At 40.0% G+C, this 16,028-nt stretch overlaps 1 protein-coding gene and 1 pseudogene across 1 annotated transcript; one reads left to right on the top strand and one right to left on the bottom strand.

The window, feature by feature from the left end:
• Positions 1-1,094: 1,094 nt before the first annotated feature.
• LOC123099972 (uncharacterized) lies at positions 1,095-1,873 on the top strand. Its single transcript, XM_044521981.1, has one exon. The coding sequence runs from the start codon at positions 1,187-1,189 to the stop codon at positions 1,781-1,783; it is 597 nt and encodes a 198-aa protein (XP_044377916.1). The 5' UTR covers positions 1,095-1,186; the 3' UTR covers positions 1,784-1,873.
• A 9,485-nt stretch (positions 1,874-11,358) lies between these two features.
• LOC123096943 (uncharacterized) lies at positions 11,359-15,771 on the bottom strand (annotated as a pseudogene).
• Positions 15,772-16,028: the final 257 nt, after the last annotated feature.

Genomic DNA, 16,028 nt, shown 5'->3' with positions numbered 1-16,028 from the left:
AAGACGACAGGGACGACGATGGTGGTGCGGCCGTCCAGGGCGGCCATGTGTACGAGGTTGTCGTCCGCTACAAGTTAGGATGTTATTTTTTTTTAGTTTTTAGTTAAATGGTCAACATATCTTTTGTAGTTTATCTAATTCACATCTAGATTTTTTTTAAGGATGTCACATCTAAACTCCCACAAATATATAATGCAGCAACAAAAAATAAAAAAAAACTAGAAGAAAAAAAATAGAACACAAACAAAATGGACATCAGTTTAGATGTGACGTAACTATGTCACATCTAGATGTGTCTTAAACAGACCCTTTGTTTTACGTGAATTATGTCTGAACTATGTTGAAATCTGTCTTGTTTAGTAAAATTTGTTTAGTTTATTAAACTTTGCACACCGGTCCATGAACAGATACGGTGTTGGATTTGAGGGTCTGGTTGGAGATGCCCTAAGATACTACCTTTATTTTTTGTACATGTTCATGCACTACAAATCGACCTTTGACACTATCTCACTACTAGAACTGAGACGGGACTGGAAGCAAAACCCACGGCAAAGCTTTGTCTGCGCCAAGAAAAACTACAGTTGAGGCCATGTATGCAACAAAACGTAGCACGATTGCACGAAGCACCATGGACAGCACGTAAATTCCTCGCCAAAAGAAGCACGTAAATCTAGCAGGTCCCAGTCTTCACTTTTCACAGTTGCCTGTCAGTACTCGGCAGAGAAACAGTAAGTACAGTACCCTACCGGTCGACGCCTCTGGCAGGCAAAACAAAACCTTGTTCGGAAAACCAGGAGCTGGAAACTGAACCCACGAAACGCCCCCATGTCCAGAAACGCATCGCTTCCTTCCCGCCGTCCGTCTGGTCGATCCGGCGCGCACTATGCGTCCACCCTTCCCTGGCGGACGCCCACACCACACGACCGCTCTAGCTCTAGCCTCCAGCTCTGTGCCAGCCACGAAGCAAGCAGCCAAACAAACGCGGTCGCTTCTCTTCTCTCACGTCGCGCTCCCGCTCCCGCCACACGACAGACGACACAAGCAAAGCCAGCTGCCAGCTCCCTATTTATGCCGCACTCCCTGCCCCGCTCATCTCATCACCAACTTAGTGTAGTAGAAGCGATACAGCAGAGCAGCATTGCAGCAAGCAACAGGGGACGCTGCTATTCCGGTGGACGGCACTACAATGGCGACGACGACGCCTAAGGCGATGAGGAGGGCGTCGATCCGAGGGCGGGCGTGGCGCCTGCTGCGGCTGGCGGCGCTCCGGGCGCGGAAGGGAATCGTCGTGCACGGCCTCGGCCTGCTCAAGACCCTGGGGTGCAGCAGGCGCGGCGACCGGCTGCGCTACGGTGAGCGCGAGTTCTCCATCGACGAGACTCCAGCGTTCCGGTTCCGCGCCCCCTCCGCGCGCGTGCTCCGCTTCATTCCCTGCATCGCCCCCGCCGTCCCGGACACCCCCGACGACTACAGTGGTGACCGCTACTTCTTCTGTGACCCGCGCGAGAGGGACGCGGGCAGCGTCGGGGAAGGCCACGGTGCCGGGCCGAGCGAGTACGGCGTCGAGAACCTCGACGATTGCGCGGAGGAGCAGCTGCTCCAGCGGGCGGTGATGGGAGCGAGCTGCGCGAACTTCGGCGCCGCGGAACAAGAGGACGGCGAGGACGCCGGGGTGGACGTGAAGGCGGAGGAGTTCATCGCCAACTTCTACTCGCAGATGAGGATGCAGCGGCAGATCTCCTGGCTGCAGTACAACGAGATGATGCATAGGAGCATCTGCTAGACAAGGCGTGTTTTTTTCTTTTTGACACTTCAAACATCCTTTATTCGTTATATACAAGCATAGGAAATTACAGATTTACTATTTCACATCTATAGTAGTATACCTAACATCTAACTTTCTAACCGTATGATATAGACATCAAAATTCGTATTTTTTTGTTTATTTTTCTCGCTTGGCGTTGGTCCTGTACGCATCATTCACGCGAGGGGTCCAGTCGTTGCGTTTGCGTTGCCTCAGCGTGGTCACAGCAACAAGCGATTTTTTATTTTGTTTTTTTGTTTCTTTTTCCTTTTTCCTCTTTTTTCATTTTTTGTTTCAAGTTCGTAAACTTTTTAAATGCCAGCGGATCTTTTAAGGCTCGCGAGCCATCGGATCAGGTGGATTGAGCAACCGAGCGTCACTTTCTATCATTGTAACACAGATCGTGTTGCAGGAAATTTCTGCAACACGGGTCATGTTAGAGAAAATTTTGCAACATAGATCAAGTTGCAGATTCTTTTTGCAACACATGTCTTGTTACAGTCTTTTTTTGCAACAGAGGTCATGTTGCAATTTACTAGTTTTTTTACAACAGATGTTGCAATTTAATTTTTGTGAAACACAGGTCTTGTTATATATTTTTTACAACAAAGATCTTGTTCCAGAAACTATTTTAGCGGATAGTGAGCAACGAGCAGCGGTCGTGTTGACCGAAAGAAAGAAAAAGATGGAACCACTCCAGCAGGACACGTGTCGCACGAACGAGCCGGCAGATCGCACACGAGCGTCTGCCGGTTAAAGCCACACGTTTTCCTTTTTAAATTCAAGATCTCTTATATTTATTTATTTATTCTTTTTCATTTTTTTAATTCAGGATTTTTTTCATCGTTGTTAGTTTACTGTCCACCACAAAATAGAGAACTATTTTTTTCCTTTCTAGTTGCAAGTTCATCATCAACTTGCATCTGAGGCCTGATCTTCTTTTGTCCCAGCTGCAATCCTATCCTCGACTCGCAATTGGACAACGACATTTTTTTTGCCTCAGTTACAAGTCCACCCTCGACTCGCAATTAGGCCCGAACTTTTTTTTCCAATTGCAAGTCTACTCTCAATTCGCAACTAAGGCTCCACCTTTTGTGTCCCAGTTTCAATTTCACCCTCGACTAGCGACCGGAGCCCGACCCTTTTTAGTCCCAATTGCAAGTCCACCGTCGACTCGCAAGTGGGGCCTGCCTTTTTTTATCCTAGTTACAAGTTCACCCATCGACTTACAAACGGGGCCGGCCTTTTTTCCGTTGATAGCCCAACCTCGACTCCCAACTAGGGTCAACTTTGTTTCCAGTTACAAGTCTACCGTCGACTCGCAACTGGGCCCACCTTTTTTTGTCCCAATTGCAAGTCCATCCTCGACTCACAACTGGGTCCCGACCTTTTTTATCCCAGTTACGAGTCTACCATCAACTGCAACTGGGGCCCGGCCTTTTATTTCTCAGTTGCTAGTCCATCCTTGACTCGCAACTGGAGCTCGACCTTTCTTTTGTCCTAGTTGCAACTCCACTCTCAACTCGCAAGTCGGGCCTGACATTTTTTCCCTCAGGCGCAAGTCCCCCTAGACTCGCAACTGGGGCCAACACTTTTTTTGTCCTACCCGCAAATCCACCCTTAACTCGCAACTGGGGCGCAACTGTTTCCAGTTGCCAGTGCACCCTTGACTCGCAACTAGACCCCGATCTTTTTTATCCCAGTTGTAAGTCCACCCACGGCTCGCAACTAGGGCCTGACTTTTTCTCCAGTTGCCAGTCCACACTTGACTCGCAACTGGGGCCCAACCTTTTTTTGTCCTAGTTGCAATCTCACCCTCGACTCGCAATTGGGGCCCGACCTTTTTTGTCTCAGTTGCAAGTCCATTGTCAACTCGCAACTAGGGCACGACCTTTTTTCTATCAGTTGCAAGTCCACCCTCGACATGCAACTGGGCCTGACCCCTTTCTCTCCTATTTGTAAGTTCACCCTCGACACACAACTGGGCCTGACCATTTCTTTTCCAGTTGCAAGTCCACTGTCGACACACAACTGAGTTTGACCTCTTTTTGTTTTCCAAAATGTTCATTTTTGTCAAAAAGTGTATGGCATTTGAAAAATTCTTTGGTGTTTCAAAATTTGTTTGGGTTTTCCAAAAAATGTTCGACAATATCAAAATAGGTTCGTATTTTTCAAAAAAAATGCCCGCAAGTTTAAAAAATATTTATGTTTTTCGAAATAAGATCGAATGTTTTAAACAATGTTCCCTTTTTATAAATTGTTTGCAAATGCAAAAAATGTATGCATTTTCATAAAATGTTCATATTCTTTTTCAAAAAATGTTCTGAGTGTTCAAAACATGTACCCATTTTAAAAAATTGTTTAGAAATTCAAAAAATGTTCTTGTTTTCATTAAAACTAGTTGATGTTTTTAAACAATCTTTGGGAATTTCCAAAAATACTCCTGTTTCCAAAATTAGTGATTTGGGGGAAGGTTTCATGTTTTCCAGAAAATGTTAGGATTTTCTTAAATCACACTTAAAAAACTGTTCGGGATTTTAAAAAATAGTTCGTCTTTAAAAATATATATATGGAATTACAGAATTACAAATATTGTTCACACTTTTCAAAAAAGTATGGAGTTCCCAAAATTCTTTGCGTTTTAATAAAAAAATCGTTGTTTTAAAATTGTTCACAATTTTTCAATAATTGTTCAAAAAGTGTCAAACCCGACGTTGCAGTAAGTCCTTAAAGACATGCTTTGATTATTTGCCATGAATGCCTATGTGTGTAAGTGGTTGAAAGGATGGGTTGACGAGCAGTTCGATTCCTGTTAGGTACGCTGTATTTTTTTAGGCTTTTTGGTCCTAGGTCGTGACCGTGGTGAGTTGTGTGCCTATGCGCAATGGGAAACTGGGCTGGGCAATCTTTAAAAAAATGAAACAGCGAGAGAGCCAAAGAAACGAAATAGCGGGAGAGCCAAAAAAAGAAACAGCGGGAGAGCCACAACACATTTTTTTATAATCACAAACAGATGGGGTGAAGTCATGTTAGATGTGAGATAATAGCTCACATCCATATGTGACATAGTCAAACCCTAGGAATTATAGTCATTGGGGACAAATCAGCCAGGTATTAGAAGGAGAGAACCTTGCTAGACAAAGCGTGTTAATTATCCTCGTGTAGTAAATGGCCAAAAACTATCATTTGTGGGACCTAAAAAAAGTATCACTTTGTGGGTAATATTTTGGAGTAATTTACGTCAACAAAAGGTAACTTGAAATTTCTGCACGATGAGGCGGCAGATCTCCCGGCTGCAGTACAACAAGATGATGTATAGGAGTTTGTGCTAGATAAGACGTGTGTTGACATCAGATTTTGACATAGAAATATGTTTTTAAGATGACCTCAAATGAAAAGTGCTTATAGTGAACTACAACCTACGATACCATGCCAATGCTTAATGACTTCAGTTACCCAACTGTGATATAATTTAGTTAAAAACGACAATTACGAACAATAATAGCCAGAACAGTCGGCCACATATGAGGCCATGAATAGCATTAATACCGGTCCATTATGACCTTCATCCTAGCCACTCTATATAAGGAGGAAAGGAAGCATTGGGCTGAAAGTTGAGCATCAACATACCGTACCTTACGCCAAAAGCTAAGAGCATCACAACGGTAGAGTATTACCTCCACCGGGGAGGGCCTGAACTAGTATAAATCCATATGCGTACTACCATCCGCACTGATTGGTAGATTTATTGCCTCCACATACATACCCCATGTACTATTGTCAGGATTATATCCACAACAATACTTTTCTGGTACATCTGTAAGTTACTTTTATTGGCACCCAATTACGGTGTGGCGTTTGGCAATCTCAAAGTAACCATCCGGTATGTTGGTATACTATATTCTCATGGTCTAAGGACGTAAGTAAGCGTTAACATCTAATATAAAAATACCGACAACATAGTAATGATGTTATCTCGCACTAATTCATAAGTTGGGTCTATCCAACACCATTGTTTCAATAATATTGTTCTAAGCACTAATGGCATCCTTGTTACTTTAATAATACACATGATCTGGAAACAAGATCATCATCAATACCTGAGATGTTCCTATAGGCATGGCTAGGGATTCATTTGGTCTTTATGTTTCCACACATGCAATTGAGTCTTCCTCCAAATAACATATTCAATAATCATTGCAATTATAACGCAAAAATATAAACTTAGTGATGAACATCGAAATATAACAATAGATTATTACTGTATCTCGGGTATATCTGCAACGTACAACTGAGAACTTAGTGGTACTGTTTCATAGAGTTCTAAACCAGGTTTTCACAGCATGGGAACTAAGACACCTTTTTGTTTCGGTGCTACCAACCATATCTAGTTGAGACAATTCTCTGCTATCTCCAGCACATGCAAGAAAAACATTTTATTTGCAGTCTCGTGTCTTATCGGTTTGCTTCTCTAAGTATAGGCATTGTTCCTCCACAGATTTATTACCCAGTATTTCTGAGTTGTGAATTATGACTTTTTTGCACAATTTTCCATTAAGATCTACTCAGTCTACTACAGTACCTCTCAGGAATTGATTTTACTTGGTACTTCTGACCCACTTCAACTATGGCCCAAATATGTCTCCCATCTACCACCACCGAAGGGTGGCCTTCATCGTTTTCCAGGACTCCTAGCCTATGAAAGCCGCCATACGCATGTACCCTCATTCACTTAGACTTGAATACAAGAACGAGGAGTGCATTGTATCCCTAGAACTCACTCTGGGAGCCTAAGGTCGAGTCTGAGGAGTCTCGAATGATTTCGATCCCTTAGAGAAATAGAAGCTTGGAGTTGGCCTCGAGTTGTCTCACATGACTTGAGCCCTCAATCAAATATTCTTCCATGCCTTACTACACACTCCATCGATTTGAATGAACCTATTAAAAGACATTGAAGTGACAAATTTGTTTGTCTGTGACATTGTGAGGTCGTAGAACAGCCACCTTTCTAGTCATTACTGTGATTAAGTTACCAAAGATGACCCTAATACCTCGTAGTCTCAATGACAAGATCACAATTAATTTCCATACATGGCAACAAGAACAAAATAGAAGTTCTAAGAAATTGCATAGATGGGTAGGCCTCGAAGAGATGAACGTTTGAGTCGAAGAATCATCCAAACAAGTCTACCTCAGTGGCGCGACAAAATTAACTGTGGAAGCGACGACGGGTTAGCGGTGTCGTGAGAAAAATTATCGAGGGGGCGAGAGAGCTCTGATTGCGGTGCTCGCATGGCTAGCTATTGGACACATGCGATGGCATGGGAAAAGATGAGAGGGTGGAGACGAGACAGGTTATATACGAGGACGACGTAGCAGGTAGCAGCGGTGGGTCCAAATGACGGGCATGACATGTGGGCCCGCAAGTCGGATAAACATGGGACGACCCCGCATGTTAGTGAGAGGTGATGGGAGATGGCGATTCGACACAGACTACATGGGTTGTGCCCACTCATAGAGGTTGGAGCTAGAGGGGAGATGGGCCGAGCAGATTGAGTGGGCCCAATTTGCCCGTTGCTTTTAGTACTTTATAGAAAAATGTGTTATCATGCCATTCAGAAAAAGCAAATTAAGCTCACACAAGTTCAAATACTTACCGAACAACTTTAGCAAAATCCCTAAAATAGGCCATCTACCAACCATGATATTTATTATATATGGACCCTTGGCCATGCCTCTTAAGTCCATAAGAAAATTATCCAAATTCGTTAAACTTAATTAATAAAAAAGACCTGAAATTTATATTTTGAAATTTTTCTTGTGTGTCTTTGTAAGCATTTTCTATTCGGGCCGTGCTCATTAAAGGCCTACTCATACACGACGCCCACGCAAGTTTTTGATGGTCCGACCCATTTAAGCGGATTCTAGCGGGAGCCTATCCTGGGTTTGGAAGCTTCCAAATATTCTAGCCCGGTTTTGAGAAGCTTTTGAAAGCTTCCAGACTAGATTTTTTTCTTTGCTATTTTCTACTTGTTTTTGTAATTATTTCCTTTTAAGGTTATTTCACTCATTTTTTGTTTTTCGTTTGTTGTTTCTTTATTACCTTTTTTCAAATTTAGCATATTTCTCAAACATGAACTTCTTACAAATCTCAAAGTTTTTAAAGTTTGTGAACTTTTTTGAATTCGTAATTTTTTTCAGTTTTTTAATTCTTATTTTTTTTCAAAATCCTGAAGTTTTTACAAATTCATGATGTCCATTCGAGATTTTTATTTTGAATTTTATGTTTTTTTTTCAAATTTGTGTTTTTTGTCTAAATTTATAGACTCTTTCCAAATATATGAAATTTTTCTAATTTGATGAACTTTCCCAAATTTACAATATTTAAAACATTGGTGTAATGTTTTTCATATTTTATGATATTTTCTTCAGGTTTATTTTTTTCTCAAAAGTCGATGTGGACCGATGAACGATCGACCAGTCAACTGCGAACCGGTCTAACTATGGAACTATCAAGTTGCTCACCCCATTTGTTGGGTCATCCCACACGCGAGCGACACGTGAGCCTTGTTCTTATTTCTCTCTCCAACAACTAGCACATAAGGCCCCAATTAGGATCTCTCGTCTTTTGTATCACCGTGATACGATCAAGAGAACAAAGCTGGGACCGGCCCATATGCGCGGCAGGGCTCCCCTGTTTTTTTAGTTTGGGTTATTCTATGTTTTTTTTTGCTTCTTTAAAAAATGCTCCTAATTTCCAAAAAATTGAATTTAGAAAAGTTCGAAATTATATAAATGTTCCTGAACTTCCAAAAGTATTCATGAACTTGATAATTGTTTGTGTATTTGAAAAAACGTTCGGACTTTTGAAAAATGTTAACAAATTCCAGAAAAAGTTGGCGAATTCTAAAAAAGTTACACTTTTCAATATTTATTCATGAATTTAGAAAAAATATCTGAATTCTGGAAAAAGATCATGATTTTGTGAAATGTTAAAATTTGCTCATGAATTCAAAAAATTGTTCGCGGACAAAAAGAAATGCTTCGAATTTCAAATATCATTCATGTAGTTGAAAAATGCTCTTGTATTTCCAATAATGTTTGTGAATTTGAAAAATGTTCCTGGATTTCAAAAATAGTTCAGGAATTTGAAAAGTTTAAAGAATTTTACAAATGTTCATGATTTTGAGAAATGTCCCAGGATCCAAAAATTATTAACGAATTTGAAAAAATGTACTTGGATTTCATAAAATGTGACTCCCTCCGATCGATAATAAATGTTGTGGTTTTAATTCAAATTTGAACTAATACCATGACACTTATTATGGATCTTATGAAGTATTGAATTTGAAAATCTTTCATTTTTTTGTAAATTTGAAAAGTTTCCCAGATTTTAGAAATTGGTCATGAATTTGAAAAAATCTTTGTGATTTTGAGAAATGTTCCGGGTTTTAAAATTTGCTAGTGAATTTGAAAAAAATACGGATTTGAAGAATTGTTCACAATTTTAAAAAATGGTCATGATTTGAAAAAATATGCTGAATGTCGAAAAACGTTCACCAATTTGAAAATAGTTCACAGATCCTACAAAATATTAGTCAATTTGAGCATAAATAAAAAAGAAAAAGGAAAGAATAAGCAAAAATAAAAAAATAGAAAAAATATAAGTAAAAACACACGAAAAACCTAGGAAGATTCTAGAACATTCCGGAGAGGTGAGATAGTCGGGCCGTCCTAACTGTACATAGAGGCATCACGAGAGTACGCGATACCTGAGAGCTCATATATGTCTCCTCTAGCACAGCTTTTCTGCCCTCGCTCACGCGCTCGCTCACCTGTCCCTCGCCCAACAAAAGCGACGGAACCTGGTCGCTTGGGAGGTAGGTCTCCTTTGTTCACTTCGCTTGGTCGATGGTTGACCAGTCAACCATGGACCTTTTGACTTATATAAAAAAGTAAATATGAAAGTACTTAATAATCAAAAAATTGGGAGAAAATCATGAATTTAAAAAAAGTTCATAGATTTGCAAAAAAGTTCGCGAATATGATTTTTTTCATTTTTGAAAACGTTCATAAAGTTGGAAAAAGTCCATGGATTTAAAAAAAAAACAGATTTAGAGAAAAGTCCAAGGGTTTTGAAAACAAATTGTAATTTTGGAAAAGTTTGTGGATTTGAATATATTCATGCATATAGAAAAGGTTCATGGATTCAAAAAATACGGATTTGAAAAAAGTTCACATGTTTCGAAAAAAGATTCATGAATTAAAAAAATCAAATTTGAGAAAAATTCATGCATTTGAAAAAAAGGAAAAGGGAATAAAATGGAAAAATAAAACCGAACAAAAGTCGGTCCAAAAAACCATAAACAAAAAAACCCGACTAGAAGGTTACAGAAACTTCCCAAAACTAGCCGATGAAGCTTGTGGGACCTTCCCAAAACGAGGAAAGGGAGCTTCCTTGTCATGCCTTACATGGGCCGACCCATAAAAGAATCTATCGAGGGAGGGGGTATGCAAACAATGCTATAAGCGTCAAATAGAAAGCACTGTGATACCTCGCTATTCCCCGACCTACAAGCCAAATAGGATCGCCGAACAATGTCGTCTTTGTTTTTGAGAAAAAAGAAGTAAGTCATCTTTTCGAGAAAGAGTTACTGAGGCTGGGCCTAAATGTTGGTGAGGTCTTAGCTCAAATATAATGTTATGAACTCAGTACTGCACCACGGTTGACCTCTGAGTGGGGAAACTTCAATGAAAGGAAAAACGTCACATTTTTTACTCACTTTTTCACACGTGATGTTTTCGGTTATGTGAATGGATTGAATCTAAAACATGCCATGGTTCTTTTTTGCACCTACTCCATGCCTATTTTAACGCTTGGACTGAAGCCTAGAGATTTTCTTAAATATCAAACCTGAAAGAATAAATTCATTGCCGCGAAAAAAGAATAGTCATACATGTACATGTTTTTTTATAGGGAATCATACATGTAGAGAATGGCCCCATAGCAAGGCCTTGGATCTTGTTGATATCATGATTTGAACGAACAAGTCTAACAAATAATGTAGTCAGTTATACAGCCCTTGTCTGGCTTCTAGCATATCATGAATCTAGCTTGACATGTTAGCACACCCTCAAAAGATCTGATTGTGTCTTAATGCAATGCAACATTGGGATTTATGATATCCACATTATTTTGATGCTTACAGTTACATTACAGGTCCATTACGCAGCAATGTGCGAGGCACAAAATTGACTCCCTCGTAAATCAGGATGCACCATATATATGCGAGTTTGGCTTTGAACTAGCACAAGTAGAAATCCTTGGTAAAAAACTAACACAAGTAGAAATCCCAAATAAAAAAGAACAAGCACAAGTAGAAATTGCCAAAATAAATAAATATAGTTACTGAGTTTTGCAGTACTTCTAGGCTTCAGAGTTACAAGTTGTGATCACAATCGAAACTCATGTGCAACCATGGGACCATAAATAACATTCGGTTTTGGAATGAAATATATAATTATCTAGTTGTGAACGACGTGTCTTAATAGGCCTATTCAATTGAGATGGATATAACTGAATGGAAAAATGAGCAAACAAGGACAAAAATTGAAAACTAACGCCTCTAACGCCATCCCGCGCAGATGTCGTCGATCACCCTCGTCCATCAGCGAGCTAAGTATGTCCCTCTCCACCTCCTCGCCGACCTCTAACCCCTCCACACAGAAATCATCCCATTTGCCCAGTTCACTGCTCATGTTGTTCTCCACAAGCCCATTTAAATATTTGTCAAGAGAGAGGTTGAAACTCACGGTCTCTGCATCATTGTGATGCACAATGCCCTCCACAAGATCCTTTTTGCTCAAGCCAGTGGTGATGTCCTTCTCCACAAGCTCACCATGCGTTCTCTCGCCCATACTCTTCCAGACGTTGATCTCACTGTAGACTACAGTTTCTAGGCATCTGCTCGCTGCTATCACCCTTTGCTCCATGCTACATACCCTTCCCAAGAGTAAGTGAGACGTCTCATCTCGAAGCATTCATTCACGCATTCAAACAACAATCGTCTATACACGTAGTCGTCCAGAGGTTTCTTCAATTCTGTATGTATATTCATTTCCTCCAATTTGTCAAAGAGTAGAGGATCCAAAGCTGACCCCTCCTGTTTGCACAATAGTTTCTCTAGTTCATCTTTGGTAAGGTTGGCACTATTTAGGATATATTCAATGTAATCCTTGTTTGTGCCTTCTGATTTTTTCGAAACTTTGTTGAAATCAAAGATGTCTAGACTATCTATTGATTTAAAAGATGTCAAATGCATCATTTCTACATCCATGTCGACCGGTTCAACATTTTTGGTGAGGATATTCATTGGGATGTAATTCACTTTAGAAGAAGATTGCTCTATTATACTGCCTGCCAATACAACCATGTTAATCGCTAGAATGCAAAATGTCAAGGGGGGGGGGGGTAGAAATTGCAGTATTTGAAGTGTTGTAAACTTACCATTACTGCTACTCTGGCACTACGAAGACCAACAACTCTCACTCATAAATGGTGGGTGGAATACAGAGAGGGGATTTAGATCTTCACCATCCCCATCTTTCCTTCCATTGTTTGGACTGATGCAGTTTTCTGGTTCCTGCACCTATATGAAAATGAAATTTGTAAAACCTATAATTACTCTCAAGATGCAAAAGAAACCAACTGCCTGATCAACATTGATAAACCTGACAGAAGAGCATGCAAGAAAATATAAGCCTTATGTTGGCTAGAAATCTTAGTCCATGTTTCTTTCGCTTCAAATTCTGCTGAATCAATTGTGGATTCGCTTCACTAGCAAAGCATAATTAGTTTTTCCATTGAAGTAGGCCAGGATGTGCTTTAGGAAAGTACACCGAAAATGGCATGAATCTGATTCTGGCTTCACTGGCGAAGCTGATTTGAAATAGTTGTTTGTTTTAGATTCAACTTTTTGTAAAGCTGAATCTGGTCCTTGAAGCTAAAACAAACGAGGCCTTAAGAATGCCCAATCTAAACATAAGCATATCTTTCCACCAATTTCATTTTTCTCGTCTCGTTTCTCACTTGTGTGATCCTTTTTTTGGAGCATTTTTTACCTGAATAATGTCAAGGTCATGCACATTGGAATATAACCAAAACCCACAATCCAAGGCATAAATCAACTATGACATGGCTTTACCACACCACTCATATTTCCCCACTATCATAGAAGTACATGAAACCATATGGTTCAATACGCACATGCATAGTTGGTGCGTTGTCATGATTCTACGAAACATATACTAGAGATAATGAAGTTCTAAATCTCAAAGTGGTCACTAGTGTGATCCTAGAAATGTTCTTTTTTGTAAAGGGGATAACCCAGACTCCGCATTATGCGATGCACACATCAATAAAGTGATCCAAGAAATGTAATCAGAAAAATACTTTTAATGATAGTATTGGTCCGTAAAGGCATAAAAGTATTTTGTGAACATGCACATCATGCAACTCCGTTCTCCGATGACAGTTAAAGCCTTGTAAAATCCATTACAGAAAAAGAAGAAATAGTAATGCATAACACAAGTGTTATGTAAAACACCATACACAAAAATTGTGGCTATGAAATAGTAATGTATCATACAAGTGCTATGTAAATACAATACACAAAAAGAACAAATAGTAATGTATAACACAAGTGCTATGTAAACATATTATATTAAGAAGATAGGAGAAAACGGTACAACCTAGATAAATGACCAACAAATCAAAAGAAAAAAATACGCACAAGAGGAAACAGAAAGGAGGAGAGTGCCATCAGAAAACAATACAACCTAGATAATGTTTGTTATTTGTGCGAGCATATATTTTTGCACTACGAACAAAAGCAAAAAAATTATTTACCTGTGGTTTACTCCATTGGAGAAGTTATCCTTTGGTTGAAGATTGGGCCGACTGGCAATAGTCAACATATAGTGAAGGTTTTATTGTAGAAGGGCTAAATTCGAATAATTCACTTTCCACATCCCAACTGCTAAAAGGGGACACTTGTTCTTCGTCCAAGGTAAACTGACTCTTCACAAAGTAGTCACCCCTTGGGTAATCGATGGATGATCATCATTTAATGTTAGCTCCTTCATTTTACTTTCTAACAAAATGCCTAATGAATCACCACTGACATAGTTTAGCCCTACTGATGACCCTTCAACATTTTTATCCCAATAATGCTTCTCTGTTATGTCATTGAAAGAAAAATCGGTTCTTGTATCTGAATTATTCGCTAATGGTTTAACCAAGGATGAGGTGTTGGTGCACGACACAACATCTACAGTGTCTTTACCAGGATTGTTCCACTTTATGTTCTCATCCATAACAACATTAGGCTGAACCTGCTTTTGGAGTGTGTCTATTGCTTTTTCACTCATGAATGGTACCTTTCCATATGTGGAGTTCCTCTTTGAAAAAAAACCTTATGTTCTGTGGGAAGTCTTTGTTCTTTGATGTTGATTCTTTCCAACTACCACTTACTCTTTCCACAATGACCTTTCTTCCATTCCCCATAGTCCTAGAAGAGGAATCTCCTACAATCACCTTTGTAGCTTGTTTGGTTGAGATTGTTTTGTTTGGTACAAACTTTCCCTTGCCCACCAAAGAATTTTGTTTCTGGTTGTTCTTCTGAAGAACAGAGGTAATAGTACCATATGATGATGACTTTGTTCACTGTTTGTTTGTCTTGTGTTTGGACTGAATCATCAAATGTTGCTTTGTTCTAAACACATTATATTGTGAGATCTATAAAGTTTATGTTGTCCTGAATTCCTTCCATAAGCACCCATACCTTCCCTCTTCTGCATGCTGAACTCTGCATGGGGCACCACATAAGCAGACTTCCTTTTATTGCTCCTGGAACAACTTGGCTTCTTAATATCACAAGAATCAATTGAAGGTGTCGCAATGTCCTCGTTGTAGTTCAAATGCCGGTTCATGTGTTGCTCTCTAAATAGTCTCCCTTCTGTTAGCTTGACCTTGATCATGGATGATTGTGGTTGTTGAGGTAGCATCCTTTGAGAAGTTGCAACACTCCTCCTTGACTTAGAAGCCTTGAAAGGGTTCCCTGAAGAAATGGTTTTCTCCATAGGATTCACTTGTGGCTTGGGATCTAGAATCTTGGGAGCCACCTCCATGATTTGAGTTATGTTTCCCATTAAACTGGATCGTCGATAATTAATCAGAGACAAGAACCGGTGAAGGGCATTGAAAGGTTCTTGATGGAACTTGATGGCAATGATTACATCTGCAATCTTTCAATAGGACTTCTTGGCGTGCTTTTAGCTCTTGAATCCAATGGCTTGAGCATGTTGTCGTTAGAGTACTCTGGGATCCTATTGATGTTGTAGCTATCATGGGATAGGGTGTAAATAGATTTTGTGACACCTGGACCTGGGATGGCATCCAAACCCATAAGCTTAGCCACTACTCCTGGTGTCGTCATCACACGCCCATCCTCATTGGTCGAGGATGCACAAATATAAGTGTTTCTCTCTTGTATGCTTGACACACCAGCCTCCTCAACTTTGTCGTTCTACACACAAAATCAGCAAAACATACATGAAGATAAGGATCATATCAACCAGCAACAACAAACACACAAATCATTTCAAGTAGCCAGGCTACTGAATCAATCACTCACCAAATGGAGGCGGCTAGATTGTATGGTTTTGTTGCTTCTCTTGAGAAGCATAACATCATCTGCAGACATATCATAAGAAATATGGTAATAAAGGAATCATTGGCGAAACATGACCTTAGTCAGGGAATTAATGGAATGGATGATGTTTTCTTACAAACACCTACCCAGAGATCTAGAGAATAACATCTTGAGGGACTTTCCCCTGCAGTTGAACATGTGAAACAATCGGCCTCCACCGCCGCCAACCGTGGTTCCACCCTTATCAGTCCTCATTCCTATCACTGCCCCTACCTCTTCAAATCCTTTCTCACACCTCAAGCAAACACCCGCCCCTCTCTTTTGGATCTTATGTGCTGCGCTCCTAGCAAGAATAGTTTCCAAAAATATGGCCTAGTAAAGATCAGCCTAGACATGCTCATGAATCTAAAAAGAACTTAAGAATTGCTTGCCATAAACAAGCATATATCCGATTTAGAAAATTACTCAACCATGGAAAATGGGTATTCCCAGACAAAAAACTCACCAAAATC

The sequence above is a fragment of the Triticum aestivum genome, chromosome 4D, assembly GCF_018294505.1.
Source record: "Triticum aestivum cultivar Chinese Spring chromosome 4D, IWGSC CS RefSeq v2.1, whole genome shotgun sequence".
In the NCBI taxonomy this organism is placed as follows: Eukaryota; Viridiplantae; Streptophyta; class Magnoliopsida; order Poales; family Poaceae; genus Triticum; species Triticum aestivum.
Note: the sequence above shows the minus strand (reverse complement) of the source record. Positions and strands in the feature narration are given on the sequence as shown.

What these genes read in the sequence shown, in the direction of transcription:
- LOC123099972 (XM_044521981.1), top strand. Translation starts at nt 1,187, where the DNA reads ATGGCGACGACGACGCCTAAGGCGATGAGGAGGGCGTCGATCCGAGGG.